General features: G+C 55.4%; 2 protein-coding genes across 7 annotated transcripts; both read left to right on the top strand.

Annotated features, from left to right (window-relative positions):
• Positions 1–106: 106 nt before the first annotated feature.
• On the top strand, positions 107–10,674 carry ZNF76 (zinc finger protein 76). 6 transcript variants are annotated; one of them, XM_075115926.1, is made up of 16 exons: positions 315–397; positions 1,576–1,762; positions 3,091–3,171; positions 3,517–3,578; positions 3,919–3,996; positions 4,148–4,350; positions 5,144–5,221; positions 5,624–5,740; positions 5,994–6,069; positions 6,426–6,551; positions 6,918–7,097; positions 7,382–7,615; positions 8,019–8,155; positions 8,963–9,115; positions 9,246–9,359; positions 9,717–10,674. In XM_075115926.1, the coding sequence occupies exons 5-16, from the start codon at positions 3,951–3,953 to the stop codon at positions 9,819–9,821; spliced, it is 1,569 nt and encodes a 522-aa protein (XP_074972027.1). In that variant the 5' UTR covers positions 315–397; positions 1,576–1,762; positions 3,091–3,171; positions 3,517–3,578; positions 3,919–3,950; the 3' UTR covers positions 9,822–10,674. The 6 variants fall into 6 exon arrangements, with proteins under 6 accessions (XP_074972026.1, XP_074972027.1, XP_074972025.1 ...); XM_075115927.1 differs by having other exon boundaries at positions 327–397; positions 3,445–3,578; XM_075115925.1 differs by lacking the exons at positions 315–397; positions 3,517–3,578 and adding an exon at positions 107–295.
• A 742-nt stretch (positions 10,675–11,416) lies between these two features.
• On the top strand, positions 11,417–24,736 carry DEF6 (DEF6 guanine nucleotide exchange factor). The gene is made up of 11 exons (XM_075115922.1): positions 11,417–11,854; positions 16,729–16,869; positions 18,563–18,748; positions 20,573–20,800; positions 20,882–21,028; positions 21,218–21,326; positions 21,409–21,707; positions 22,218–22,384; positions 22,591–22,789; positions 23,210–23,300; positions 23,540–24,736. Exons 1-11 carry the CDS (start codon positions 11,645–11,647, stop codon positions 23,749–23,751), a joined length of 1,989 nt encoding a protein of 662 aa, XP_074972023.1. The 5' UTR covers positions 11,417–11,644; the 3' UTR covers positions 23,752–24,736.
• The last annotated feature ends 1,804 nt before the right edge of the window (positions 24,737–26,540 follow it).

The raw sequence follows: 26,540 nt of genomic DNA, 5'->3' as shown, positions 1-26,540 counted from the left end.
AGGTTCCCCTTCAGGGGTTTCAGTGCTATAAAACCTCGTTAAGTTTCCGCGGGCAGGTACCCGCTGGAGGCCTGCGCTGCCCCCCGAGCTGGTAAGGGCCTGCCGCAGGGCAAGATCCGTGAGGGCAAGCTGTGCCTTTGGGCCTCAATGTTGGCGCTGCGCATGGGCCGCAGGTTCGGTGCATGCGCATTGACTGTTCGTCAGCTCACTCTTCATTAACCGGCCCAGTTCCTTGTGGCTGTGCCGTGGTGCCCCGGAACCTGAATGGCGGCTTACGGAAGATTGAGGCCGTGCGGTGAGTTCTGTCGCTATGCGGGTTGTGGGGCGGGGCGAAGAGGTGCCGGGCCCCGGTGCATGGCGGTCAGGCGGCGGACTCGGCCCCGCCGGGTTTGCTCAGGTGGGTGCCGGTGGTGAGGGGGGACATGGCTGCCGACCGGCTGCTGCTTCCGCCACCCCCCCCCCCCGGTCAACACCACGGGACTGGGGGGACCCCCGCCACTCCCGGGGCACCTGGGCGCGCCCCGCCGCTCCCCTCAGGGCTCGCCATGGCGCCAGCCCCTGCCCTGTCCCTGTCCCAGCCCGCCCTGAGGCGGGGGGCACGTCCCCTCTCGTCCCCTGTCACCCCCCGGGGGGCTTCGCACCGCAGCGTGCACCCGGCTTCCCTCAGGCAGCGCCTGCCCCATCCCTGCCCGGGGGTCGCGGCCCCTCCAGCAGCACCAGCGTCGGTTTGCACGGCAGCCCCGGCAGCTGGGAGGCGCCTCCGTGCCCCAGCCACGCTCCTGGGACGGAGCCTTTGCTGGGAACCACGCTGCGATGCCTCTCGGGAGGTGTCCGCCCTAAGAGCAGGCAGAATCGGCTGCAGCTGGAGAGGGGCTGCCTGCCGGGGGTAGGGAGCGCTTGGGGCTGAGGGCGCCAAGCGCGGCGCAAAGCCTGGCTGCACCCCTGGGTGCCGTAGGGACGGGCAGAGCGGTCAGACTTGTTCCTGGAAATCGAAATGATAAAATATTAGGCTACCTCAGAGGTTACTCGTGAAGAATCCACTGCAGCTGCTTTTAAAGATAATCTGTCAGCAGAGTGCCTCTTTAGCAAAATGTTCTCGTGGGGGTGCGGGCGTGCTGACGTCATGGGCTTATAGCCTGAATTCTGTTCCTCGGAAGGCCGGGAGTCAGACAGGAATGGGAGGGCAGAATGAGGATGCTTCCAGGGACAAAGCTCATCACCCTGTCCCCGTCTCTTGCAGTACAGGACACCCCCAGCCTGTAGGTTCAGGTTTTAAAGTACTGGGAAACCTTTCCTGCAGATCATTTGGAGGATGGGAAGGGCTTGAATGTGGCATTTACACTATCTGTAAAAAGAGTCTGTCAGTTCACTGGCTTGATAAGCTTTATCATATATTTGTCTGTGGAATAGGTTGTTCGCCCTGCCTGCCGTCGGTATGGGAAGGGTGCATCTTTTGTCCGGTTTAATCCTTTATAATCTCCGAAGGAGTTTGCCATTCAAGCCTTTCTTAATGCACAAAAGAGAGCGTACATAAGTTGGGAGAAAATAAAACTTGAATTGTTCTTTTTATTTAAGGCTTGCAACAAAGAAGACAACTCGCTGTTCTGCAGACCTCTTGCTTTGGGTCCTGGTGCTCTCTGCGAGCACGCTAAGTGAAATTCATGTCTGAGGAGCAGTCATCAGGGCAGGATGGAGAGCTTGGGCTTGCAAGCAGTGACCCTTAGTGACGGGACGACAGCCTACATTCAGCAGGCTGTCAAAGGTAATGGTCCCTTTGGGCTGTGAAGTCTGAAAGTCTCTTGATTGACCCTGTGAAATGAAAGTCAGACTTATCAGAACTGTCATGCATCTTGTATGGTCGCTTTGTACAGGAAGCTAGCAACTATCTGTTAGATTTGCACAGAAGAGTGATGGAGCAGAAATAAAACATGCCTCTGGTTTGGAAATAAAGCTTTGAAGGTGGGAGAGCTCTTGCTGTAGAAAACAAAGGCTCTGTTTGGACTAGAGTGAGCCCTGTTCTCTCTAGGGTAAAGGGGAAATGGAGCTCACGCCGTGGCCTGCAGAACTCTGTTCAACCAAAACTTCCCCTGAAGCTAAGCAGGATGTTTTACTTTAGTGAGACGTGTCGAATTTGGTTCACAGTAGTGCTTTTCTCACTCGAAGGAGTGCTGAGCTCAGCGTTGGTTAACTGAAGCGATATCAGTGCCAAATTCAACACCTGCCCTTATTTTGGTGTTTGTGAAGTGCTGCTTCTTCCACCACCCACTGATCCTGAGAAAAGCAGCACACTCTTTCCCAGCCTGCAGAACAGGACAGTTGAGTTGCGAGGTTTTGTGTCCTGGGGATTGCTCTCTTGCTTTCTTTTCTGTGTGAACTCACTGCAAGTTTATTATATGTGTGGAGTTGGACTCTCTTGAAAACCACTAGGTTTTGTGACCCCCACAAGCATTGTGCACCAGGTGAAAGCAGCCTGGATTCCTCATGTTCAAGTGGGACAGAGCAATGTCCTCTCTGCATCCAATAACTTGGTAACTAAAACATTGTTATAGGGTTACTCAGAGTTACGCTATTTTAAGGGTCCGGTCTTCACAACCCATCAAGGGTAGGAACAGTTTAGGTCCCTTTAGGTCCTGTCATTTTTTCCCACGGGTTGATCCTCCACCAAAGTAGAAGAGGAGAAATCTGCAGGCCCCTGATGTTGCTGTTAAAAGCTCCTAGTTGATTTATTTTTTTTCTCCAGGACAAGTGTAATTGCTTTCTACTTTAGACCCAAAATGCTTAGCACACATAATTCTTTCTCCTCCTTGGCTTACAGGGCTGTGAAGCACAGCTTGTAAACAAGTGATGACTGAGGTTCTTTGTCTTTTATTCTCCTGCCTAGGAAAGGGAGGCTCTAGCATTTCTGGGAAGTTACGTGCCTCTAGGGCTATTCAGGGGAAAGCTTGATAAATAACAGCTTGGAAGTAACAGTTTTGCTGTCTTCTGTGGGACTGGTTTCCTTGAGAAGATGCGGCAAAGGGGACAGCTCGTGGGACCGGAAAGACTGAACTCTGCAGGCAGCACTGATGGCAAGTTTTTTAACTGTTTCAGGTGAAAAACTGATTGAAGGGCGAGTCATTGAACTTGAAGATGGGACCACAGCTTATATCCACCAGGTGACAGTTCAGAAAGGTGAGGTGATTCACCCCTTTCTTTTCAGAAGGACGTTGTAGATGTAATTGCAGTTTTCTGTGTTCTAACAGTCGGGGTCCTCTATTAGTTCTAGTTTTAAGAAGTCCATATAGATGTAGGGTTTTTTTCTTACCTTTGGTTTTGAGGCTGAATGAGCAAGGACATAGAACATGTGATTTCCTGTGAAGTTTTTAGCAATCTGACAAGAAGGCAAATTTGCTGGTGGTGTAAGCAAATGTTTAAGCGTTGTTTCACCTGTGGGCTCTCTCACAGTTGTCAGTCTGACAGATCACAAGTCTACAAGCAAGGCCAGTAAACTCTGTGCTGTGTTTGTGCCAACTACAGAGCCCAAACAAAGTTTGTTTCATGTGAGAGCAGTTGGACAGGAATTTCCTCTGAACCATGAGGTAATATATGACTTCTGGAATAGGTGTTGTGCGGATGAGGGTGGGGTGGGGATTGTTGGGTCAATGACCAAGGTGGCATTGCTTCCATCAGCCCATGTCACCTCCAAAATGAGGTGACATTAATCAATCTGAGAGGTGTTCGGAATTCATTTCATGTGGCTGGCACCAGAGCAGCATAAGGTGTAAAAGGGCAGGTAGAAAGAAGTCTGTTGCTCTGGGCAGTCCTCCCTTTGCCTTCGCAAGCTCCTTGTATGCCACCTCCCTCTTCTGTCCTTAAAAGGTTCCTTGAAACCCACTGAGTTTTCCAATAAGGTGTGTCCGTTCTTTTTGTTTCTTCTAGAGCCTGTGGCTTTTGAGGATGGTCAGCCAGTAATGTTGGAAGATGGCAGTATGGCCTACATACACAACACAGCTAAAGGTAAGGCGTGTTCCCTGTTCTTCCCTTGGCAGCTGGAGTAGAAGCCACTAAGTGTCACAGATTCCCAAGGCTGTAGGTAGCCCAGGGCGATGAAGAGCGCCTCACACTCAGCAGCTCTTTTACATTTTATCTTATTGGTTACCTCTTGCAGATAGTTATGACCCCAGCACCTTTGAGGCCATCCAGCTGGAGGATGGCTCCACTGCCTATATACACCGTCCTGTCATCATGCCACCTGGCAGCACCATCCTGGAAGTGCAGGCAGAAACTGGGCTAGAGGACTTGGCTGGAGAGGAGGAAGATGATGCCTTTCATGTCAAGACCATTAATGCATTAAAGCAGTACTCCGGTAAGGTGAGGACTCAACGCTTCTTTCATGGTCTGCCAGCAGCACTGAGGGGCTGGTGTAGTAGTCCACATTTGGCCTGGGGTTTAAGTGTCCTCCCTTCATTAGTACTTCTGTGTATTTGCTTTTCAGCAGAGCCAGCTTTGAGAAGAGAGACAGGGCTTCTATGGGAGTGCCATGGGGCTGACAGTTAAGGACCTAGAACAGGGCGGTTTCCTGCTGGACCCTCTAGCTAGTTCCTGCAGAGTGCTGGGCCTACCACCCTTAACCTGCTGCAGGCACAGATTTGGGAAGAGCAGAGAGCTGCTGTCGTACAGCTTGGATTTTTGTTCTTGCTTTTTATGTCCCTCCTTGAAGGTGTTTTCCTTCTGTTTGCTAGGTTTCTCATGATGCCACCTGGGTATGCTATTCTCTACCGCAGATGATTCAGGCAGCAAATCAAGACTAACCTTTTACATGTTAGGAGTGGCTAAGTTATAGCCACTGTTCCCCATGTTGACAAAGGCCTCAAAAACCAAAATGGCTTCAGATCCCAATGTGTTGTCACTGCAGTGCTCCATCTGACTGTCTTGGGTGCTGCCATCTTCTCACATCTTCATGGTGTCGTGTGAGGTGGGCCTGCCAGGAGCGTGCCGACACGCTGCTCCGCTGGGCAGCAGTAAGATTTGCCAATGGAGGCCTTCCTGCTGCAGTAGGACCAGCCTGCCCTAGCTCTCGGGAGAAGAGCGGGGTGGTGCTGCTGATGCAAATGCCTTGCTGTACAGGGAGGTGTGAACAGTACCCCTGCCTCTTTGCTTGTAGGTGTCTGACGAAGAAGAGGAGGGAGTGACAGACACCTGCCACACGAAAAGTGAGGATTCCAGTGACATCTGTTCCCAGGTCTGAATTTTTCTGTGATGCATTTCTTAAACTAGGCCAAACTCTTGTTGCAGAGTGCTTTGCCAGCTAGTAATTAAGAAAGCTTTGTGGCTTCTCTGCAAGGTTAGCAAATATATTAGCTGCAGGTTTTACAAATGAGCTAAGCGAAGCACAAAGAGGTGAGCTATGTGTCCGAGAACACCCAGTGAGCTGGGAGGTGGGGATGGGAAATGCTGGTTCTTAGACCCCTGCCCCGTCACCTGGATTTTACCCTACATGCACAAGTTGTGTTTGTAGGAACGTGTTTTTTTGAGAATAACTGAAGGAGTGCATATGTATGTCAAGGAGGGAAACGATTTGTGTGGGCTTTGCGAAGCCTGCTGTAGTGGCTCCCTGAATTAATTTCCGTACATCTCTCGGCAGGATTTGCAGGAGGAAGAAGTGCACAGCCATGAGAAGGGGCAGCAGGTCGGCAGTAGAGCTTTCCGTTGTGGGTACAAGGGCTGTGGCCGCCTCTATACAACCGCCCACCATCTAAAGGTAAAGCAGGTAACATGCCGTCGCGCAGTGTGCAGACCAGACATATCCCCGTGCTATAGTGCCAGGCCGGAGTGCTGCTCAACAGAAGGCTGAGTTGTGTGCTTGGCTCCCCAAGGGATCCAGATGTGTTAATTGGTCAAGGTGAAATCCAACAGAGAACTTCACGTTTTCTCCACCACCTAGATTTCTCCACACTGTTTTCCTTCCTTCTTGTCTTGGACCTCATTTTAGGGACCTGTTCTTTCTTTTCCAGGTCCATGAACGTGCTCACACAGGTGACCGGCCATATACGTGCGACTTCCCAAGCTGTGGGAAAGCATTTGCTACAGGTAACAGTTTATCTTTTGAGCAAATTTTGTTCTCCCTCCAGTCGAAACCACTCTTGAGTATCATCCCTGGCTTTTTTCCAGCAGAGCACAATGAGCATAGCTTTTAAAGCCTTCTGAGAAGGAATTGCAGCATGGTAGACTGCCTGGGACCTGACTGATTATGGACAGATTAAAGGAGTTATAGAAAGAAGCTGAGTTGTCAGTGGTGGTGTGAGGCTGTTTGGACATTTCTTCCCCTTCAGCTTTGTCGACACAGGCCAGGCATTCAAAAATGCACGAACTGAGAGGTGGTGCACAGCTTGCTGTAGCCTTTCCTTCTTGTTATAAAATTTAATTGTAGTTTCCTTCCTGGACAGGGTACGGGCTGAAGAGCCACGTGAGAACACATACTGGTGAGAAGCCATACAAGTGTCCAGAAGACGTGTGTAGCAAAGCCTTCAAAACCTCTGGGGATCTGCAGAAACACATCCGGACGCACACGGGTGAGCAGTGCAGGAGAACCACCAAGCTCCTCATTGAAAGGGTCTCCAAGATAAAGTACTGCTTCATCCTTTGGCCAGGACATGCCTTTTTGTATTTTGGGTGAAGCAAGGCAGAACTGAAGATGTCTTCAGGCAGAAGTAGATGCGTAGCAGTAGTATTACGAGGGCTTCTCAATCTGGATATGAACAGGAGAGCAAAAGGGGTAGGGAAGCCAATGTTGCTAGAGGAAATGTGCCAGCAGTTGGGTCTGATCTGAGGTCTCATCAGTGTAATGCTGTGGAGGAGTGAAGCAATACAGGTGTCTGGGGCATTCCCGGTAGCTGCGTTGCAGCAGAACTCTCACGCATGTTTCTCTGTCAATGCAGGTGAGCGTCCCTTCAAGTGCCCCTTTGTGGGCTGTGGCCGCTCTTTTACCACGTCCAACATCCGCAAGGTTCACATCCGAACGCACACAGGTGAGCGGCCGTACATGTGTCCGGAGCCCAGCTGTGGAAGGGGCTTCACCAGTGCCACCAATTACAAGAACCACATGAGAATCCACACAGGTAAGAGGAGGAGAGGGTGAAATGCAGACAGCTCCCCCCCGAGTCGGTTGGCTGCACCGATGGCTTGTGGCAACAGGGAAGTCTGTGGGACTGAAATGGTCATTTCCAGGTAGATCTGGGAGTGGCCAGCGAGTTAAAGGAAACAGACATTGCTTTATTGGGCTGATTATTGTTCCACCTGCTCCAGTGGTCTGTCTCCAGCTATTCCCCCCTGATGGGGAATCCCCTCCCAGAGCAATAAGAGGGTGAGTGGGATAAGCTCTGCTCTGTGGCCTCTGCCCTAGGAGAGAAGCCGTACATGTGCACTGTGCCGGGCTGTGGAAAGCGCTTCACGGAGTACTCCAGCCTCTACAAGCACCACGTGGTCCACACGCACTGCAAGCCCTACACCTGCAATAGCTGTGGGAAGACCTACCGCCAGACCTCCACGCTGGCCATGCACAAGCGCAGCAGCCACGGCGAGCTGGAGGCCACGGAGGAGAGCGAACAGGCCCTCTACGAACAGCAGCAGCTGGACGGTGAGCGAACACTCTGCCGTCGCCTGCAGCAGGCTTGGGTCAGGCTGCGTGGCAATGGGGAGATGACTGCAAGAACCTGCAGCCCCACCCCTCTCAGACCCAGGTCTGCGCTGTGGCCTCCTGCCTCCCCCATCAAACCAGATCTGTGCTGCAGACGAGAGAAAAGGGCTCCCCATGGCCCTTGCTGTATGTCACGGGTTGGGAATGGACTCCTACCCGTTCTGTAGTACAGGGAGAGGTAAAGACCTTTCTTCCCAGGCCAATGTTGGGCTGTTGCCATCATCATCTTGTGCTCTTCTATGATGGCCCTTCAGGCAACAGGCGGGTCCTGGGGTCAGGCGCGTGCTTTCACTCTGATTAGTGCTTCACTCACCCCTTTTGCTCTTCCTCTTCCCTGACTCAGCTGCTGCTGCTGACAGAGGCTCCCCGCTGAAGAGTCAGCATATTGCTTTCCTGTCAGAGATGGAGGAAGAGGAAGAGGAAGATGACCATGGTATGCCTACACAGGTCTCGCTTATCTCTCAGGATGGGACAGAGCAGGTACGGACACCGACAGCCTTCAGCACATGGGGTCGGCAGTTAGCTGAGTAAGATTCCGCCTCTACCTGGCCTTGGTGTACTCTTTAAGGCTTTTTCTTCAGCATAAAACAGACCCTGGGGCTTCACGGGCTCTGTCTGACATGAGGGATCCCTCCTTCCAGACTTAACCACTGCTGCAGTCTTGATGTGGAGAGTAAAGAATGGGCCTCTGCTCCCCAACTCACCTTCTTGCTGGACGGGGTCTTGGAGGTGTTTGCCCAGGCTTGCGTGCAGCGCCTGGCAGCCCTCGCCTTCCGAACAGCTGTCGAGAGGCAGCTCCCAACCTCTGCTGACACAGGCTGGATTTGGAGACTCTTTTTTTCATTGTGTACGGCAGTGCTTTTCTTGTACTTCCCTCCACCAGCTGCCCGCGTGCTGACTGGGGAAAACTCCCTTCTGTGGCATGGGGCAAAGGAAACAGCTGCCACGAGTAACACTTGTTTGTTCTTAGTCTGAGATGCTCCCTGCTGCAGCGATGCACAAGCTGTCCCTGTCCCTTCAAAGCCTGGAGAGAAGATGCTAATAAATGGGAAGGGAGGTGTGGTGGGAGGAGGAGGGCTGGAGACCTAAGGTCTGTGAGTTCTCCATCGATTCTGTCCGTGACCCTGGGCAAAGTCCATGGAGTTCTCTGTGCCCAAGGTCTGACGTGCAGAGGAGGAGAGAATATTTCATCCTTACTGAGACCTTTTGTGTTACTAAACTCAGGAGTTGCATAAGGCTTCCTGAGAAGCCAAACTGGCTGAGAGCATCCGCTGTTATCCCGCCCAGGTCAGTTTGTCACAGGAAGATCTGCAGACCCTGGGCAGTGCAATCAGCATGGTGACGCAGAGCGGTGCCCTCACCATGCCCGAGGAAGAGCTGGCGGGTGGTGACACGCACACCGTGACTGCGGCCAACACGGACGGCACCGAGACACAGCCGGTACGGACAAAACCAGGACCTTCCCTTTTCCCTGCGGAGAAACAGCAGGGAATCTGCATTTTCTTTTAAAGGGAAGGGAATTGCATTTTCTTTTAAAACGTGATTGTTTTTTAATCTCCCCTTCTCCTAGGTTACCATAGTCACGTCTGGGGCAGTCGTGTCAGAAGAATCAGCCATCACATCCCTCCGTCATCAGCAGGTGGCATTGCTGGCTACCGCCCACGGCACCCACATCGCAGTGCAGGTACCGCACAGCTCCTGCCACGTTCCTCTTCGTTCCCCCATCCACCCTCTGGCTTCAGCACTCACCCTCTTGCTCCGCTGCATCTCCTCGTGCCCAGGGTGCTTGCTCTTTAACTCCCAGATGCCCTGTGCATAGAAGAGAGCAGGATCGTGCTCCCTGGATTGCAGAATGCTCCTTTGTAAACAGCCTTTCCCCATCGTAGCCGTGCCTCTCCCCGCTTTGCCCTGCTGCTTTCTCCCTGTGTCACCCACCACCAGTCCCTCGTACCTCTGTCCCGCTCAGGGCAGCCCCAGCAAGCCCACGCCTGAGCCCACCTTTTGGGAGGACAGTGTTCTCTCTCTCCCTTTCCTCTACTAGCTAGAAGAGCAGCAGAGCCTGGAGGAAGCCATCAGCATGGCCGCCACAGCGATCCAGCATGAACCTGTAACACTTGATGCAGCCGTGTCTGAGAACGGGTGCTGAGACCCTGCAGAGCCTCCCGGGCAGGGAGAGCAGGCAGCCCGAGCCTGTCCTCTGCGGGAGCTGCAGGAACCGGGCCGGCCGGTGCACAGAAGTGCCGTACCCGAGCGAGGGAAGGTGTTTGAGACCAGCAGCCAGTGTGTGCACCGCGCAGGCGGTGAGACCTGATGCCAGCAGTGTTGGGCTACCCGAGCGACCTTGTTCCAAGGGCTCTTATCTCCATGGAGGGATGTCAAAGATACTTGGCTGCTGCCTTCTCCTGGAGGCTCTGCAGTTCTCCTGGGCTCTGAGCAGCAACTTTCCTGCTCCTTGCCTTAGGCACTGACTCCCTCTGTCTGGAGGCGATGGCAGGTTGTGTCCTCTAGTATTTATTTCTTCCTGGCTAAGATTTCCAAGACCTGCCAGTCTTCTGCAGTAGAGGTGGAGCCACAGAGACTTCAACAGTCTCTGGGAACGCAAAATATTTTTGGACAGGCGCTTCCTGCCCTCTCCCTCTGGGAATGGTCCAAAAGTTCCCCTGTCTGCCCACCCCTCCAGGTAAGGGACAAGTGGGCAGCGTATGCACAGAAGCAATAAAGCCCCATCAAAGCAAGCCCAGGCTGTCCTGGGCTCGGTGTCTGGAGTGGTGACCAGTTACTGCTGGAGCGAGCGCCCGGGCTGGCTCCAGCAACACTTCTCCCATTGCATTATCACGTTCCGCTCTCGAGCAAACTTCCTTGGCAGACTCAGCACTTACGGAGCAGAGCAAAGCCCTCATCCACCCAAACCAACCAGCACTTGTTGGGGCTGAGCTAGACTTGGATGTAAATAATGAGTTGAAATAAAAACAAATTAAAAATTTCCTTTTTAAAGAAAAGCACCCTTCTCTCTGTCAGTCCCTGGGGCCAGTGGCTGGGAGAGGGTGAGAAGGTGGGGTGGAGGTTACTGGCTTGCAGATGTAAGGATTGAGGAAGTGGAGATTTGAATTGACTGAAAGTGCAGCCATTGTCCAAAAATGGTGCTGAGGAGGGGTGTGAGCAAGACAAGCTGTAGCCTCTGAGCTCCCAGTGTGTCTCTTAGAGGGGCTGAGAGCTGTCTCCTGAATCTCAGATCACGCCTCGGCTCTTCCTCTGACTCCTGCAAGCCTAGCTTTAGGGAATTGTGTCAATACAAGAAAATGTGTCTGTGACTGCGTCCCACGACCCTCCGAGCTGGGGAGAGAGACCCAGGCTGGCTTCCCCCTGCCCAGCAGGGGTAACCTCAGCCCCTCCGCTGCCTACCTCTGCCCCGGGTGCTTTGTGGACAAAGCCAGCGCAGAGAGCACCAAAGAATCATTTAGGTTGGAAAAGACTTTTAAGATTGAGTCCAACTGTAAACCTAATACCAGTGCAGGCTCCCAGCAGTCAGGTTGTTTCATTTTTTGGATATACCTGAGGTTTCTGCAGGCGAGGAATGGGCATGACCAGGTTGGCTGCAGCGGGCTAGATTTCCGCTCGCCTTCCTTGGCGTGACTGATCCCAAAACAAAGCAGGGCTGGAACCTTTCCAAAAGGCACAGCCTGTGCTCCCGCTGCAAGGGGAAGCTCTTTATTTAAATTCTAGAAGAGGAAGCTGTTCTTTGAGTCGGGGAGGGGATTTCTCTCCGCAGAGTACTGAGAAAGCTTTTGATCTCTAGGCCGAGCTAGCAAAGGGTTACAAATCCAACTCCTATTTGTGCTCCGTGAGCTGTGGGTTGCGCTTCCTTGTCCGTGGAGGAATCTGTCCGTGGTGGGAGGGAAAGACCTGCAGCCCTGGGGACCGTGGGGCCAAGATGTGGCCCGTGGGGTTCCCCGGGGCGCGCCCAAGCAGATGGCGCTCCTGCTTCGCGCGTCCCCCGCCGCCCAAGGCTGTCGAGGCAGGCGGTTTCCTGGAACCGGATCCTCGGCCTCGACAGAGCCGCCTCTGCCATCGCCGCCTGTAGCCATGGACCTGCGAGCGGAGCTGCTGAAGTCCATCTGGTACGCCTTCACCGCCCTGGATGTGGAGAAGAGCGGCAAGGTCTCCAAATCCCAGCTCAAAGTGAGTGCTCAGAGGGGGCTCGGGCGGCCCCGGCGTGGGGCTGGTGGGTGGGCTGCGAGGGGCAGAGCGGGTCCGGGGATGCTTTGCATCCCCCCAGCGTTTCCACAGTGGTAATGTTAAATATTAACAAGACCTTGCTGTCACCTCCACGATGGTTCTGGTGAAGTTTTCCATTTCTGCCTTACCTCCCTTTATAAAAGAGGCGGGGGGAGTTAATGCTGAAATATATTTTCTAGGTGAAAATAGGATAAATCTAATTTTTAGTTGTTTTCAGTTTTTTATGCTTTTTATGCCCAACTAACAGCCCAAACTCGGTTTATATTTTCTTGCTTGCCGGAGCACCCACATTTCAGCTTCCTGTTCAGCCAGCAGGTCAGTAGGTAGAGGCAGACCATTTTTAAACTAAAACAACTTCTTAGTGGTCTGGCCAGAAATAACACAGCGCTTTTAAAAAAATCTCTGATTTCCCCTCTTCCCCACTCCATTAGCAGCTTTGCAGAGGGCCCCTGTGTTCAGCCCTTCTTTGAAACCATCACGACTTTAAAAACCTTTTTGTCTGCCTCTGGGACAGGGTCCGACAGGTTGCACCTTGGCTTTGACAATAATTATTGATTTTTTTATTTTTTTTTTTACCTTTGCAAATAATGAGGCTCCTTTTTTCTTGCTGTGTAAAGTCCCAGGGCACCAGGGTTGGAAATGCCAGTTGGAGCAGCGGGGCTGTGATGGAGGGGAAAGACCTGAGCTAGAAACATGCAAAACACAGGGAGATGTTGCGTCAGGACTCGGCAGCTGCTGCTAGTCTGTGAGATGAGTTGTGAAATGCTGCAAAGAAACCTCTTGTCCTCTACTGCTTCTACTTTACAGGGCTTCCCCTGGGACACACCGCAGGGAAAGTGCTGGGCTTGGCAGGGGGGGCATGTTTTGCCCCAAAATTAAGAGTTTTTTTGGCAGGGGTCTGGAGGAGAAGCAGCAGGAGTGGGGGTCCTCACACTCAGCCGCTGCCTTTGCAGCTGAGAGCCTTTGGCTGCTCCCCAGAAGCTCATTGCCTGTGTGCCCTGTGAGCCACACTCACCTACTTAAAAATGGGAAATATCTGAAAGAATTAAGGAAAAACCCGAAGCAGGCCAGAGCCTAATTCCCCCTGCTAATCCCTAAGAAGTGATGTGCTCCCCTCACAGCATCCCCTGCACCCAGCTTTGGGTCCCGAGCCCAGCCCAAGCATGCTGCCAGTCCCAAAAGCTCTGGCATGAACACGTGCAGCGCTCTTCTTGCAAGATCTTTATCACCGGTGATGACGCCGAGACTACAGAGACCCTAATTTTAACGGCAGTTTCCTAGGGAGTCGGTGCAGGGGGGCTGGGGGAGCTGCAAACCCCTGTGCAGGGGCTCCGGGGATGCAGGGTTGCAGGGGCGCTGGGGACGGTGTCTGCAGTGCCTTTGCCCAGGGTGACATTTCAGAAGGGAGGGGAGATTTGCCCCTCACTATTTTTCCACCCGCCTTCCGCACCGAGATGGGACAGCGGCACGTCGGGCTGCGCCGTTGCATGACGGAGCTCAACTCTGGATAACTTTCCACTGGCCTCGAGGCTGGGGAGAGCTCGTTTCCATCACTCATTGCTACCAAACAGTGGCTCAGGTTTGCCCCAGCCTACACAAGCCAACAGCAGCGTTTCTGCTCGTAGATTCAGAAATCCAAGGTCTCGCAGGTTTGAGCAATAACTTGTTAAAGTCGTGGTGGCCGTGTCCTCTCCAAACTCCTCCCGGGTTGTTTGAGCTGGGCTGTGCTCTGCTCCCTCACTCAGGCATGTTGCTGCAAGAAGGGTCTTGTACAAGGGTGGGAGAAATGCCGGTTTTCACAGCATTTGCACCTACGGAAACAAAAACAGCCCCAGGAGCTGGGGTGAGATTTTGCTGGTAGGTGAGCGGGAGCTGGGTGCTTGACTCCTCCAACTGCTCTCCAGCCAGTTGCATAAGTAAATTTAGCAGCGTTTCAAAGCCTGATGGCAAAGCTGTGGGAAGCCGTTGGGTTCAGCAGTTGAGTTCTTTGCATGGACACTCCTATGCAAGCAAGCTTGTGCATATATATGTATGTGAGTGTAGGTGTGTATCTGCACAGGAAGGAAAGACAGTCTTGTGGTTGAGCGCTACGCGTCGAGAATGTCGGGTAGTTCTGTTCCCAGCGTGGGCACACGCCAACCCTGCTCTTGGATGAGCTTTTACCCTCTCCGTGCCATCACATCTTCCCTGGCCAAGCTGGGGGAGCTACTCCCCGTCTCTGCGGATGCTGGATGTGGCTCCCGCAGGCAGGGCAGAGCTGGACCCTTTGGGGTGGCGGTGCCGGCTGGGGCGGGCAGGCGGGAGCCACCGAGCACCGTCCCGGTCCTTTTCAGCACCTCTGCTTTGCCCCTGTCCCTGTTGCAGAGGGAGAGCAGCCGTTTGCTGAGTGGAGCTCAGTCTCCTGAGGCTGCCCGCTCCAGCAAAGCCCATTGGGAGTGGAGAGGAGGAGGCAGGGGGGCAGGCGTTAAATGTGTCGGGGGGCACAGGGATCCCCCACCCATGGCGTGGGGTTGCAGGCTCAGGGTGCAAATGGCAGTGGAGGTGGCTCTTGCTCGCTTTTGGAGAAAGAGCCCCCAACCTGTGCGGGTCTCTAGATATAACTGGTGCCTTGGGGGGCTGGATTAACCCAGCCCAGCCCGTTTATGGACACCCCCCCCCCCCACGGGCAGGAAGAAGGCACCTGGCTTGGGCTGAAAGTTCCTCTGCTTATTGTGTGCACAAAAGGTTCTTGGCACTGGCCAGTGGGTCCCAGTTTGGCCAGTAAGAGGTCTGAGAGCAGCTCATTCATGCAAGCAATGGGGAAAGCCTTCCCCAAGGTCGGGAGCTGACGCTCCTGGGGCTGGGCTTGAACCAGGGGGTCCTGGCTGCTGGGGCGGCGAGGCAGCGGTCCCGCTTGCATCCTCCTTATTGCAGAAAACGGGCAGCTGAAGGGACCCTTGCCACTGGACAGGAATCCCCACACCCCCAGCTCCAGGGAGGCTTTGATTTTCTCAGCAGGGCAGGTCTGCTTGCACCTGGGGAAACCAAGGCAGCAGCAACGCTCCCTGCACACTGCAGGACCCCCGATCCCTGCCACTCCTGCCCATCAGGGCCAGAGGCGTTTGTGTTTTGGCCAAGCTCCAGCCTGAAAGGTCAGCCCCAGCCCTGGCATCACCCCCAGTATCTCCCATCGGGGAGAAGAGGGGCTGCCATTCTCCAGCCACGTTAAATATTCCACCCCCGGCTCTGGCTGGCAGTGGCAGCGGCTGCGGACGGCTGTGGAGGGGTGGGAGTGGAGGGTGATGGGGGACAGAAGAGCAGGGAAGAGGGTGGAGAAGAGCATTGGGGCTGCAGCTGGGAGGGATCTGGGATGCTCGGGGGTGTCAGGCAGACCTCTACCCCCCCATGCACCCCTCCGTCAGCCTGGCCAGGGCTTCCCTCCCCACCATGCCCCACTTTCATTTTGTAGGTGACTGCTCCGGCAAGCGGAGGGGCCGTGGTTTGCAGTGGCTCCGGGTGCTGGCCATGGCCCGGGGGCACATGCAACACCTCCAAAGACTTTTTAGGGTGCTGCGAGAGGAGGTGTGAGGGATGGGGACGAGGCCCCACATTGGAAAGGGGGGACAGAATGCAATTCCCAGACTTTCAAACCATCCTGATGGATTTGTTAACCATCCTGGATGATGCCCAGGGTGTTTCCATCCCCCTCCACCCCTGCTCAGACCCCAGAGCTGCACCCAACCCTGAAAGGCACAGCCATAGCAGCAGCGCTCAGGGCTACAGCCTGCTCAGTATTTGAGTGCTGGGTGGAGTCCTGCTGATAACATCGGTCCAGAGGGTGAAAAAGAGAAAGAAAATCTGGTTGAACAAGAACCGTCTCCAGCTGCAGCAGCCAGTGTGGCCTCCGGCAGCTCCTCTCCTGCTGGAAGAACATTTCCAGCCCTGCATGGAGAGGAGCAGGGATGCTGCACACCACCCCCTCCAGCCCCTCTCTCAAAATCTTTGCAAGCTGCATCCGCAAGCCCTGGTGCAACGGGACTGCATCAGTTTGGGACACTTGTTTTACCCTCTCCTGCTTGCTGGGGGGTAAAGACAAGAAGACAGCCACCTGCCTGGCATCATGAGCCAGAGATGCTGGCGGTGCTCATGGGCAGCCTTGCTCCAGGCCCTGGCTGCTGGCCCAGAAGCAGCGTGGGCTTTCCAGCACGTGGGAAATTCGGGAGCTTCAAAACATGCTTTGTTTCGCAGGATTTGAACAAAAATGGGCTGGTTGCTGACACTCGCAGGCTGCTTCTGGAGATGGGGTGTCTCCAGATCACCCTTGTCTGCTTCCATCCCAGACAAAACCTTTTCTTAGTTTCTTATAAATCTTTTCTTATTTTCACCTTTGTGCGTTTTTGTGTCCCGTTGGCAGAAAGCAACCGCCACCAGGCTGAGTGCTGCTGTTGGTTATGTTTTCAAGTAATCACTTAGGGCAGCTGCCAACAGCATGGCTTGGGTGGCTTATCATCTTCTCTAGATCAAAGCATGTCCTGTTTGCTCTGTAACGTTTGAAGCAGCCCCTTTTTGAAAAAAAAAAAAAAAGTTCCCCACGTGCCAAGAAAGAAAAGTAATGACAGTGGGAAAATCCTCAATTTTTGCCTGTTTCTAAGTGATTCTCTAAGGTTTATATTTTGGAATATTCCTGTCCCTCTGCCAAACCATGCCTCGATGCTGCGGCTGTAGGGAGGTGATGCTGGGCAGGACGTGGTCCCGGGTGAGCAGGTGGCGCCGTGGGGATATGCTGGGGCAGGGATGGAGGTTGTTCACCTTCTCCCCCATCCCTTGTGCTCGGCCAGGTGCTGTCTCACAACCTGTACACGGTGCTGTGCATCCCCCACGATCCCGTGGCTCTGGAAGAACATTTCCGCGATGACGATGACGGGCCGGTGTCCAGCCAGGGCTACATGCCGTACCTCAACAAGTACATCCTGGATAAGGTGAGCCCCTTGGCCATCCCCCTGCAACCCGCTGTGTCTCAGGTGGGGTCACCACGATGCCTGGTCTGCTCCCGCATCCCATGGGAGCCCCAGGGCTCTGCTCCCCTCTGCTCATGGAGATCCCATGCCTTGGAGGGTGGACCCAGAATGTTGGGGAGCACTCAGGTGAATGCCAAAACAAGTGAGAAATATTTAATACTCAACATCTCCTTGGCAAGGATGAAGTCAGCCCTTTCCATCAAAGCTTTGGGTGGAGGTGTGTCTCTGCCCACATTTCCTAGAGGGCTCAGGGAGAGAAATGAGCCCTTTTTCCCTCTCCACCCCTGCTCAAATTTGAGGTGTGACCTCATTTGGCAAAGAAGAGAGGGAGGATGACGAGGTGCCGGGGCAGGAGCAGGGGTTGGGCAGGGGCTTTCTCCCTTTTTTCCGCGCAGCTCAAAGGCACCTTTGTTTGGCACAGCGAGACTTTGCGGCTGGGTGCTCGTTTCCTCCAGGCATGTGAGGAGAGGAAAAATGACTGACAACTTTCTTCCACTGTGTGTTCGAAAGAAGTGGGGGCCCAGAGCTGGGTGCAGTAACCCTTCCCTCGCCTGCCGCTTCCCCAGGGCTGAGCTGTGCCTCTCCCCGGTGTGCGGTGCTCTGTGCCGGTCTCGGTGCCAGCCCTTGCCTTGCCCTGAGTTGGTCAGGCTCTGCCCAGCCTTGTCCAGGGGTGCCAATCTCAGCTGCAGGGATCTGGTCTGCAGTGAGTGAAGGCAGAGCCTTCCACAGCTCCCTCTGCCCAGGGCAGGCAGCTGCCCAAGGTCAGCCCAGCCCAATCTCCCCATCAGAGAGCGGCCAAAATCCTTCCAGTTTCCCGCATGGTTCTTTGGGAGATGATGTTTGAACCCTCTTCTGGTTTTGCCATGGCTAATAAAATCCCAGAGGCAGCCCGAGAAAGGGAAGTGAGTTTTCCTACTAAGAGGGGCTTTCAGATTTCTGCCACCCAAAGGTTTTTCTCTGGCTCTGCCGCTGCAGGCTGTGGTTTGCCCTCATGCCGGCGGCACGTGGCTCATGCAGCCAGAAAGGAGCAGCCAGATGCAGCCAGCCTCCTTTGGTCCCCATCACAGCGCACTGGTGCGACCCCAAAATTGCCACGTGAAGCAGCTCATGATGCTGGGCAAGCAGTTGCAGAAGCTCGTGGACGGACAACAGGGTTGGGTTGATGGAGGCGTCGCTCCTGCCTCCGCCGCTGCCTGCCTGTGGCCCATCACCTCCATTCGCTGAGCCTCAGTTCCTCCTTATGGTCAGATGGAATAATGAGAGCAACCCAAAGCCATGGAGGCATTGGGGAAGTGGGCTTTGCCACAGGGTTCCTGCTGGTGCTCCAAAGCCCACCAGGACATGGCTGAGTCACCGTGGCCGTGCTGTGTGCCCAGGTGCTGCTGTGGTCCCGTAGCACCTTGTCTGTGGCCAGGATGCCTGGTCTGCATGCATAAGGGGGCCTGTGCTGGGGACGTGTGCTCTGGCATGGTGGGTCGGTGTCCACTTACACTCTAGTTGTGTGTCCCATGTATTAATCACCCCATGCTTCTCACCGTCAGGGACAGGTTTTGGGTGTGAGGGTTTCTTCCCACCCTCCCTCCAGCACCTCCCCCCAGAAACTCCGTCCGTAGCCCTGCAGCCCCACGCTCACCCGCCTGGCTCCTGCCCGCAGGTGGAGGAAGGCGCTTTTGTCAAAGAAAACTTTGACGAGCTCTGCTGGACCCTGACCGCAAAGAAGAATTACAAGCCCGACCGGAACGGGAATAGCATCATATCCCACCAAGATGCCTTCAAGCTCTGGTGTCTCTTCAACTTTCTGTCTGAAGACAAATACCCTCTCGTCATGGTACCAGACGAGGTAGGACGTGCCTCCCCGGCCCGCCCCATCCTCCCAGGGCTCTGAGTGCTGGCAGGGCCCCGTTTGGGGATGACACATGCCGTTATCGCTTCCTGGCATGTCCCACCACATCCTGAAAGAGGGGGTGCTCCAGGGTGTGAGAGTAGGCCACGGGTGGGAGGAGGGGGCTGTCTGCCCTGGGCACCCCCTGCTGCCCAGGGAGAGGGGGTGTCCTGGGAGCTGCTGAAGCCTCTCAAGTATAGATGTCTTGGAGGATGAGGTGTGGATTGGTCCGAAGCACTCTTCCGTGGCCCAAGCCTACACCAACAAGCTCTTTTGTTTGCTGTGAAATGAATGTGCCGGTTCTCAGAGCCCCAACCAAGGCAGCATCTCAGCTCCTGCTGGGGCTGGGCCCTTGCCTGAAGCCCCTTCCATCTCACCCAAGCATTGAGTCGAGCACGGTGTTGGAGGAGGACTCCTGATTTTCATAGGAGAGAAAGAGAATGTGACAAGAAACCCTTAAAGTCTACTGCAACGGGAGGTTGCTCCCCATGAACCCGCTGCCAGGCTGGATGGGGCTGTGCCCCTCGTGCTGCTCTCAGCCCGTGCCACCACGAAGGCAGTGGCAGAGCAGACCCAGTTGTCCCTTTCCATGCCCACAGCCACCAGACACTCACCCCCTGCCCAGCACCTGGAGAGTTAAGAGCAAGGTTGCCCCGGCTGCCCTGCAAAGCTGCTGGCAGTAATCTCCAAATCTCCAAATTCCACCCGGCATTTGGCGAGGGAGGTTCTCCCTTCTCCGGGGGTCAGATGAAACCCCAAAGAGAAAGTGGGAAAGATCTGGAGAGGAGGCACAAGCTCAGAAGCCAAGAGCGGCCTCTCCAGGAGGAGCTCAGCTGGGCAAGCAGCTGCCATCTGCTTCTACACCACCAACCATCAACCTCCTGAGATCAGCAGAAAAGCCAAAAAAAAAAAGGGGGGGGGGGGGGCAAAAAAATTCAAGAAGAGCAGTGCTGCGCAGGCGTAGGAGAGCAACCGCACTTCCTGCTCCCCGGGAGAGGTGTTTCCTGTTCCCCAGACCATGACCAACTGAATCATCTTTCTGCTTACAGGGCTGAGCTTGAAAAAAAGACACTAGATTAAATTCTTGCCCTACTGCTAGCTAGATGATGTAAAAAAAAATCCAGCTGGGTGCAGGGATTCCGCTGTGTTTCACCTTTCTGCGTGGCTCTCTGCAGTCACCCACCCTCCTTCGCCCCCAGATCGTGGGTAGAGGAGAGCTGGCAGCAGAACTTGAGCTGAAACGAATCTTCCTGGCATCATGTTATTTTCAACAATTTTAGCTCTTTTTAAAGCAATTTATTTACAGTTTCAAAACAATGCTCACGTCCTCCATAGGCACCTCTTCCCCTGCTCCTCCCCAGTGTTTTTGTGGCATCACCTGGAAAGCAGAGCAGTGCTGAGGTCGAGGCCGTGGTCCGAGACGCGTGCCTTGCCGCCTGGGTGTGGGGGACAGCACCGATGGTCTGTTCTCCCTCAGGCACTTGACTTCTGCAGGGTTTTCTCACTCTTCAACAACAAACCAAAACCATCTCAGCCTGTGATTAAAAGGAAAATACCTCCCAGCAGTAGTCGAGCTCAAACCCAACATCAACCTCCTGAGCCTGCCTGCTGCCTGGGAGACCTTGACCATGACAGTCAACCATTGCAAGGGGTGATACCTCTGGGATAATGGTCCTGTATCTCCAGGCTGGAAAGAGATGTGGCCTTGGGCTCTCCAAAATGGGTCGGTGGAGTGGGGGTGGCTCTCGCTTCTCCCCATTGCTGAGCTCCGCGTCCCCGCAGGTGGAGTACCTGCTGAAGAAGATCTGCACAGCCATGAATGTGGAGCTGAACTCCTGTGAGCTGGATGACTACTTCTCCCAGGAGCCCGAGGCACAGGGGGGGCTGACGGTCTGGCAGTTCCTGGACATGGTGAACTCGGGGCGGTTCCTGCGAGGCATCGAGCAGGAGGCCGTCAGCATGGCCGTGGAGGAGGTGTACCAGGAGGTCATCGAGGATGTGCTCAAACAGGTAAGGAGCCCACATGTCCTGGGGCACAAACCCCGTTCCTGCCCCCACCCTGATTTTGATCCCCGTGCCTCCTGGCCACAGGGCTACCTCTGGAAGAGGGGCCAGCTGAGGAGGAACTGGTCAGAGCGGTGGTTCACGCTGAAGCCCAGTGTCCTGTCCTACTACATGAGTGAGGAACGGAAGGAGAAGAAGGGGAGCATCACGTTGGACAAGCACTGCTGTGTGGAGGTACGGCCCGGGCCATGCTCCGCTGGGGGACAGGAGACGCAGGACAACCCCTTCAGACCCTGGGAAGGGGAACCTGAGAATATACAATTTCACATCCATAAGCATGGGAGACTCAGTCCTATGGCAGAAGAAGGCAGGGATAAGGTGAGGTATGGGGGGGTAACGCCATCCCGTGTCCTCTCCCTGTAGGTGCTGCCCGACCGGGATGGGAAGAGGTGCATGTTCTGCGTGAAGACCTCCTCCCGCACCTACGAGATGAGCGCCTCCGACACCCGGCAGCGCCAGGAATGGACGTTAGGTCTGTGCCCGCCCTGCACCCCCTCCCCAGCTTCCCTGTGCCCCCCACCATGTCCCCACTGACCGTCCCCTTCCCTCCCCAGCCATCCAGACAGCCATCCGGCTGCAGGCTGAGGGCAAGAAGTCCCTGCACAAAGACTTGAAGCAGAAACGACGGGAGCAGCGGGAGCAACGGGAGCAGCGCAAGGCGGCCAAGGAGGAGGAGACGCAGAGGCTGAAGCAGCTCCAGGAGGAGAAGGAGCGGAAGCTGCAGGAGCTGGAGCTGCTCAAAGAGGCCCAGCGGCAGGCAGAGATGCTCCTGCAGGAGGAGGAGCAGCGGCGGAGGGAGCAGCACGAGGAGATGCAGAGGACTTTGGAGGTCCAGCTGCGGGAGGCTGAGCAGGTGGGTGCATCCTCATGGCGTGTCCTGCCATGGGGCCTCACCACTTGTGGAGTGGTTGCTTCCTTCCCCTTCCCTTGCACGTGGCAGCCCAGGGGGTTTGGAGGAGGTTTTAGGAGCATGTCCCTCTCTTGCAACAATGCTGCTGCCACCCGTCACCTCTGGGCTCCCGGGGGCTCTGTGTGGCCTGGGGACGAGGGACAGAGGGGTCAGCACCGCTGTGCGTGAGATACCTGAGGAGCAGGAGATGATGACAACCTGCCCCGGGGGTGTATGAAGCTGGGGGGCAGGTGAGAGGCGAGTGTTGCCTTGCAGCCAGCACTGGCTCCAGATGCTGCGGTGTGTCTCCTGAGCAGGGAAACAGCCTTGCTTTGGAGCTCTCTCCGTGGGCTCTCCCTGGTCTAGGAGACGTCTGGCCCCATCCACCCAGGGGTGCGGAGGCCAGGGGGCCCTGGGGATGGCGGCAGTGGCTCTGCCAGCCGCACACGCTGATGGCTCCTCTCCCTGCCGCAGGCTCGCGCCTCCATGCAGGCAGAGATGGTCCTGAAGGAGGCAGAGGCAGAGCGTCAGCGCAAGCGCATCCTGGAGCTGGAGGACATGCAGGAGCGGCTCCAGGAGGCCCTGCAGCAGGAGGTGAAAGCGCGGCAGGACGAGGAGTCCGTGAGATACGCGCAGGCCAGGTAGGACCAGGGCATCCCTTACCCCTCCTCAACCAGCCCCACTCCCAGGGGAGTGCCTGGGCGTGGGGACACACTCCCCAGGGCAATGCAGTGCTCCCCAGGGTACTGGGGTGTACTGGTGACTTCCCAGTATGCCGGCAAGGATGGGGGAAGCCAGTGGATGAAGTGGCAGAGGGTCATTGTCACCTCCTGGTCCTCCTTGGCAGGTTACTAGCCGAGGAAGAGGAGAAGCTGAAGCAGCTGATGAAGCTGAAGGAGGAGCAGGAGGAATACATCATCAAAACTCAGCGGGAGAAGCAAGTCCTCAAGCAGGAGATGGAGAACAAGAACAAGTGTCTGGAAGAGGCGCAGAAACAGCTGGAAGAAGTGAGAGTGAACAGGCAGCGGGTGGACCAAGATGTTATGGTGAGCATCACATCGGTGCCCACATCCCTTCATTCTGCAAGCCCCAGGGGACTTCCCAGGCCTCACTGACTCACCTCCACAGTGGGGAGGACCCAGCAGCTCTGGGGGCCAAGCTGGCATTGCCTTGGGGGTTTTCTGAGCTGTGCCATGCACAAGCACAGGGTGATTCTGTGGCTGAGATGGGACAAGTGTGTCCTGCCCTGAGGGAACAGCACTGGTGTCCAGAGCAATGTCGACCATGGGATTTTGTGGAGCGGGGATGGTTGGAGAAGGAGCAGAAGACCTAGAGGAGGATGAGCTGAGTCTCCCTCCCAGAGGGAGCCTCCAATCTGGGCTTACTCAGGGAAGGAAAACTACCCACAGTCCTGTGTTGGGCCCTGCCGGTCGGCTGGCTCACCCCTCTTCTCCGTCCCCTCCCAGGTGGCCCAGCGGAAGCTACGACAGGCCAGCACCAACGTCAAGCACTGGAATGTCCAGATGAACCGACTGATGCACCCCATCGGGCCAGGAGGTAGGAGACCGTCCATCACACCCTCCCCTCCCCCTCTGTGAGCACGGCCACGCTGGGGCACGAGCCAGTCTCCCACCCATCTTCCCCTCTTTTGGGCATCTGGGGGCTGGAAGGTCCCCCATCTTTCATAGAAGACACCCCAACACCTCTGGCAAAGAGAGACCCCACACCCCTTTTCCTTAGCTGAAAAGTCAGTTTGGACCCCAAGGTGAACAATCCTTTTTTTCCATCCACCCCAGACAAGCGTACGAACGTGAGCGGAGGAGGCTTCGCTGGCTACCAACCCTTCCTCTCCCAGAGAGATTCCTCCCTCAAACTCAGGCAGAAAGCGGAGGATAAAAGCAGCGACCCCACGAGGGACAACAGCAAGGAAAATGTGAGCAATGGTGGAAACAGCGGCGTGCCATCATCTCCGGATGCGGACACCATGGTCACAGAGCCCACCAATTAGCCCGGCAGGGTGGCAGAGCCCAGCAGGGAACTGCAGGGCCCAACACGTCCCTCCGAGCAGACACAGTCAATACGGCCGTCTCTGGACGGAGCCTATAGGTGACTACATATAAGGCAGAGATGCTCCCATGTTCTTCAGGGAAGGACTGCAGCCATGACATGCCAGGAGGCTCAGACAGCCCAACATGGGGCACAAGGCAGCAGGGCCATGTCCTGTGGGCTGCCCAGCTGTGGGACCTGGACCCACTCCCCAGACTCTGGTTCTTACCCTGCCTAAAAAAAAAAAGCCACCGGTGGGCCTGGAGCATGTGGCCCAGGGCTTGCAGTTCCCCCTTGGTTTCAATCAGCAACCCTTCTGCATCGCTCACTGCGGCCCTGGGTGCGTGGCCCTGCAACGGAGGCTGCCAGGGAAGCCTTGGCAGACCCAGAGGTGGCTTCTCACCGCCCCCGCAGAAAGGCCAGGGTGTCCTTAACTAATACGTGCATTTCCTGAAGGTGGGTGTTAGTCAGTGGAGTCACGTAGATGTTAGCAGAAACCAACAAGCAATAAAGCTTTTGGAGCCGCTGGTCCACAGGCCTCCTTCCCTGTGCATCTGTGGCTCTGCAGGCACCAGACCTCCCTCCTCGGCAGTGCGAGGTTTTGATTCCCACTGTAGCAACCAGCCCTTTAAAAGAAATCAGGCACCACACATGGAAAGAGGCTCCACCAGTGATTTTGGGCTGGTCTGTGGAGAGCCAAGAGGGACACAGATAGTGGTAAACATGCCATAGACTATGAAATTCCCTCTGGGTGGCAGGGCTGGCACAGGAGTATCTTCTGGGAGGGCCAACACCTCCATATGATTAATTAAGTGCTTATACAGGAAGGTAGCGGTACCCTGGGCTTTGTTCAGGTCTTTGCCCTTGGACTGCAAGACACCCCGTGCCAACATCAGGGTTAGTTTTTCCAAGCACTTCTGTTTAAATACAGTCCTATTCACCTGTGACTTTGAGGTCTTTATTGTAGAGGGCGCAGAGCCCCCAGTTCCACACAGGTCCCGTCTGGAAACGGGCACTGGTAGCAAGCCCTGCATCAGACCCCCATTCACAGTTGGTCACACTGATTAACTGTAGTTCATTAGGGAGATTATAATCTGTTTCCTATGCGGCTTTCAGCATTTGCTCACACGGCTCTCCCTCCCCCCCTCCAGTTTTCACAGCGTTTCTTTACAATTATTTTTTCATTGTGCCTGACTGCGAGAGGCCGTTTCTGCGGGTGCCAGTGGAGCGGCGCGGCTGCCACGGGACAAAGTGGCTCTGTGTGCCTATGAGGGTGGCTGGGTGGCCTCGAGCCCTGGTCCCACGCAGCCTCACTGACGCACAGGGAGGGCACGGGTGGCTGCAGCCCCCGTGGTGATGGCCGTGGTGGCCCTGGCCCTGCAGGGGCTGCAGGTCAAATTCATCACCTCTCCTCCTCCTTCCCACTGCCCTGGGACACAGCAGGGTGGTCCTGAGCAGCAGCATGGTCCCTACAGCCCCTTGTTGTCCCCATGTAGATTTGGGGTCCCTGTCTGGCCCTGTGCCATCCTGGCCAGTCCACTTGGACATGGGATCCTCCCACTCTGCACTGGTTTTCTGGTGGAGCGTGACCTTCCCAACATACTGCACTGGAGGCTGGGGCTGTGGTGCGAGTCCCTGCAGCCTCCTGGGGTGACGCTGGCTGCGACACCAGCAGTGACTCCAACGGGTGACCCTGGCAGTGACTCCAGTAGTGACTCCAATGGGTGACCCGTCGCTCCATGCGATCCACACGCAGAGCAAGGATGGGGAAGGTGCCAAACACCAGTCTCAACTGGGAAGGAAATGGGCTGTGTGGAAACACACTGATGGGAGATGGCAACCTCTCTCATCACCTTCCTTAGCTCAATCGCGTCCCTGATCAGGCGTCAGGACAGGTACGTGCCATGCCACACCTGGGCAGGGAGGAAAAGGGCCACCTCCACCCATCTGTGGCTCCATGCCACAGCCTTGTCTCAAGGGCTCTCATCCTGTGCGCAGCCCCCAGGAGATGTGGGGCCACATCCCTGCTGGTGACGGTGTCGTCGCCTTTCACCGACTCCAGGGCTGCATTGTTCCTCCTTAAAGCAGCTCACCAGAGCACTGCTCCCGAGAGCCAAATTCCCATGTGGCAAAAAGCTATACATTAATTGCTGCAGGCAAGGACAGGCGTGGAGGGAACAGCCGGAACCAGTGTCAGCACCTGCCTTTGGTCTGTTGCCAAATCTGGATGCGCCCGGATCTGCCTCATCCTTCCGGAGCAGCCGACCGAGGGCTGGAGCTTGCCTAAGTCAGCAGCCGATGCGCATCTTCGGCGTGTGCCCCGGCACCTCCGACTAAGAATAAACTCCTGCAGCAGGCTCACACGGAGAGCTGATGGAGACGCTGGGAAAGAGCAGCTCTCTGCCACTCCCACCATCTCGCCCCTGCACCAGGGGTCTGCACACGTGCGGGGGTTTCCTGTGGGAAACCTGGAGCTCTCTGTGTGGTAACGTCATGTGTGTGAGGGTTTGCAGAGTCAGATACAAGCCGTGGTGCTCTCTGCGTGAATCTTTTGCAGCCCCAAACCCACAGCTCTGCCCAAACCCTGCTGTCCCTGGGGTTCCACGTTTTCAGGACGGCCAGGCCGAATCCTAATAGTGGCTACATCTACATTAACGGGGGTCGTCATCTAAACTCTGTACTGCTCCTTGAGTAAGCGTAGTAGGAACAGGACCCGTGCTTTTTAAACCTAACATCGCTTATCAGATTAGC

Source organism: Phalacrocorax aristotelis, chromosome 21, assembly GCF_949628215.1.
Source record: "Phalacrocorax aristotelis chromosome 21, bGulAri2.1, whole genome shotgun sequence".
Lineage (NCBI taxonomy): Eukaryota > Metazoa > Chordata > Aves > Suliformes > Phalacrocoracidae > Phalacrocorax > Phalacrocorax aristotelis.
The sequence above is the reverse complement of the archived record's forward strand: the minus strand, read 5'-3'. Positions and strand labels throughout refer to the sequence as shown.

Coding starts and splice junctions, on each gene's coding strand:
- ZNF76 (XM_075115925.1), top strand. CDS start 1,690: ATGGAGAGCTTGGGCTTGCAAGCAGTGACCCTTAGTGACGGGACGACA. Junction 5,741..5,993: donor CAACCGCCCACCATCTAAAG/GTAAAGCAGGTA, acceptor TTTCTTTTCCAG/GTCCATGAACGTGCTCACAC. Junction 9,360..9,716: donor GCACCCACATCGCAGTGCAG/GTACCGCACAGC, acceptor TTCCTCTACTAG/CTAGAAGAGCAGCAGAGCCT.
- DEF6 (XM_075115922.1), top strand. CDS start 11,645: ATGGCGCTCCTGCTTCGCGCGTCCCCCGCCGCCCAAGGCTGTCGAGGC. Junction 18,749..20,572: donor TCGTCATGGTACCAGACGAG/GTAGGACGTGCC, acceptor GCGTCCCCGCAG/GTGGAGTACCTGCTGAAGAA. Junction 22,790..23,209: donor GGGTGGACCAAGATGTTATG/GTGAGCATCACA, acceptor GTCCCCTCCCAG/GTGGCCCAGCGGAAGCTACG.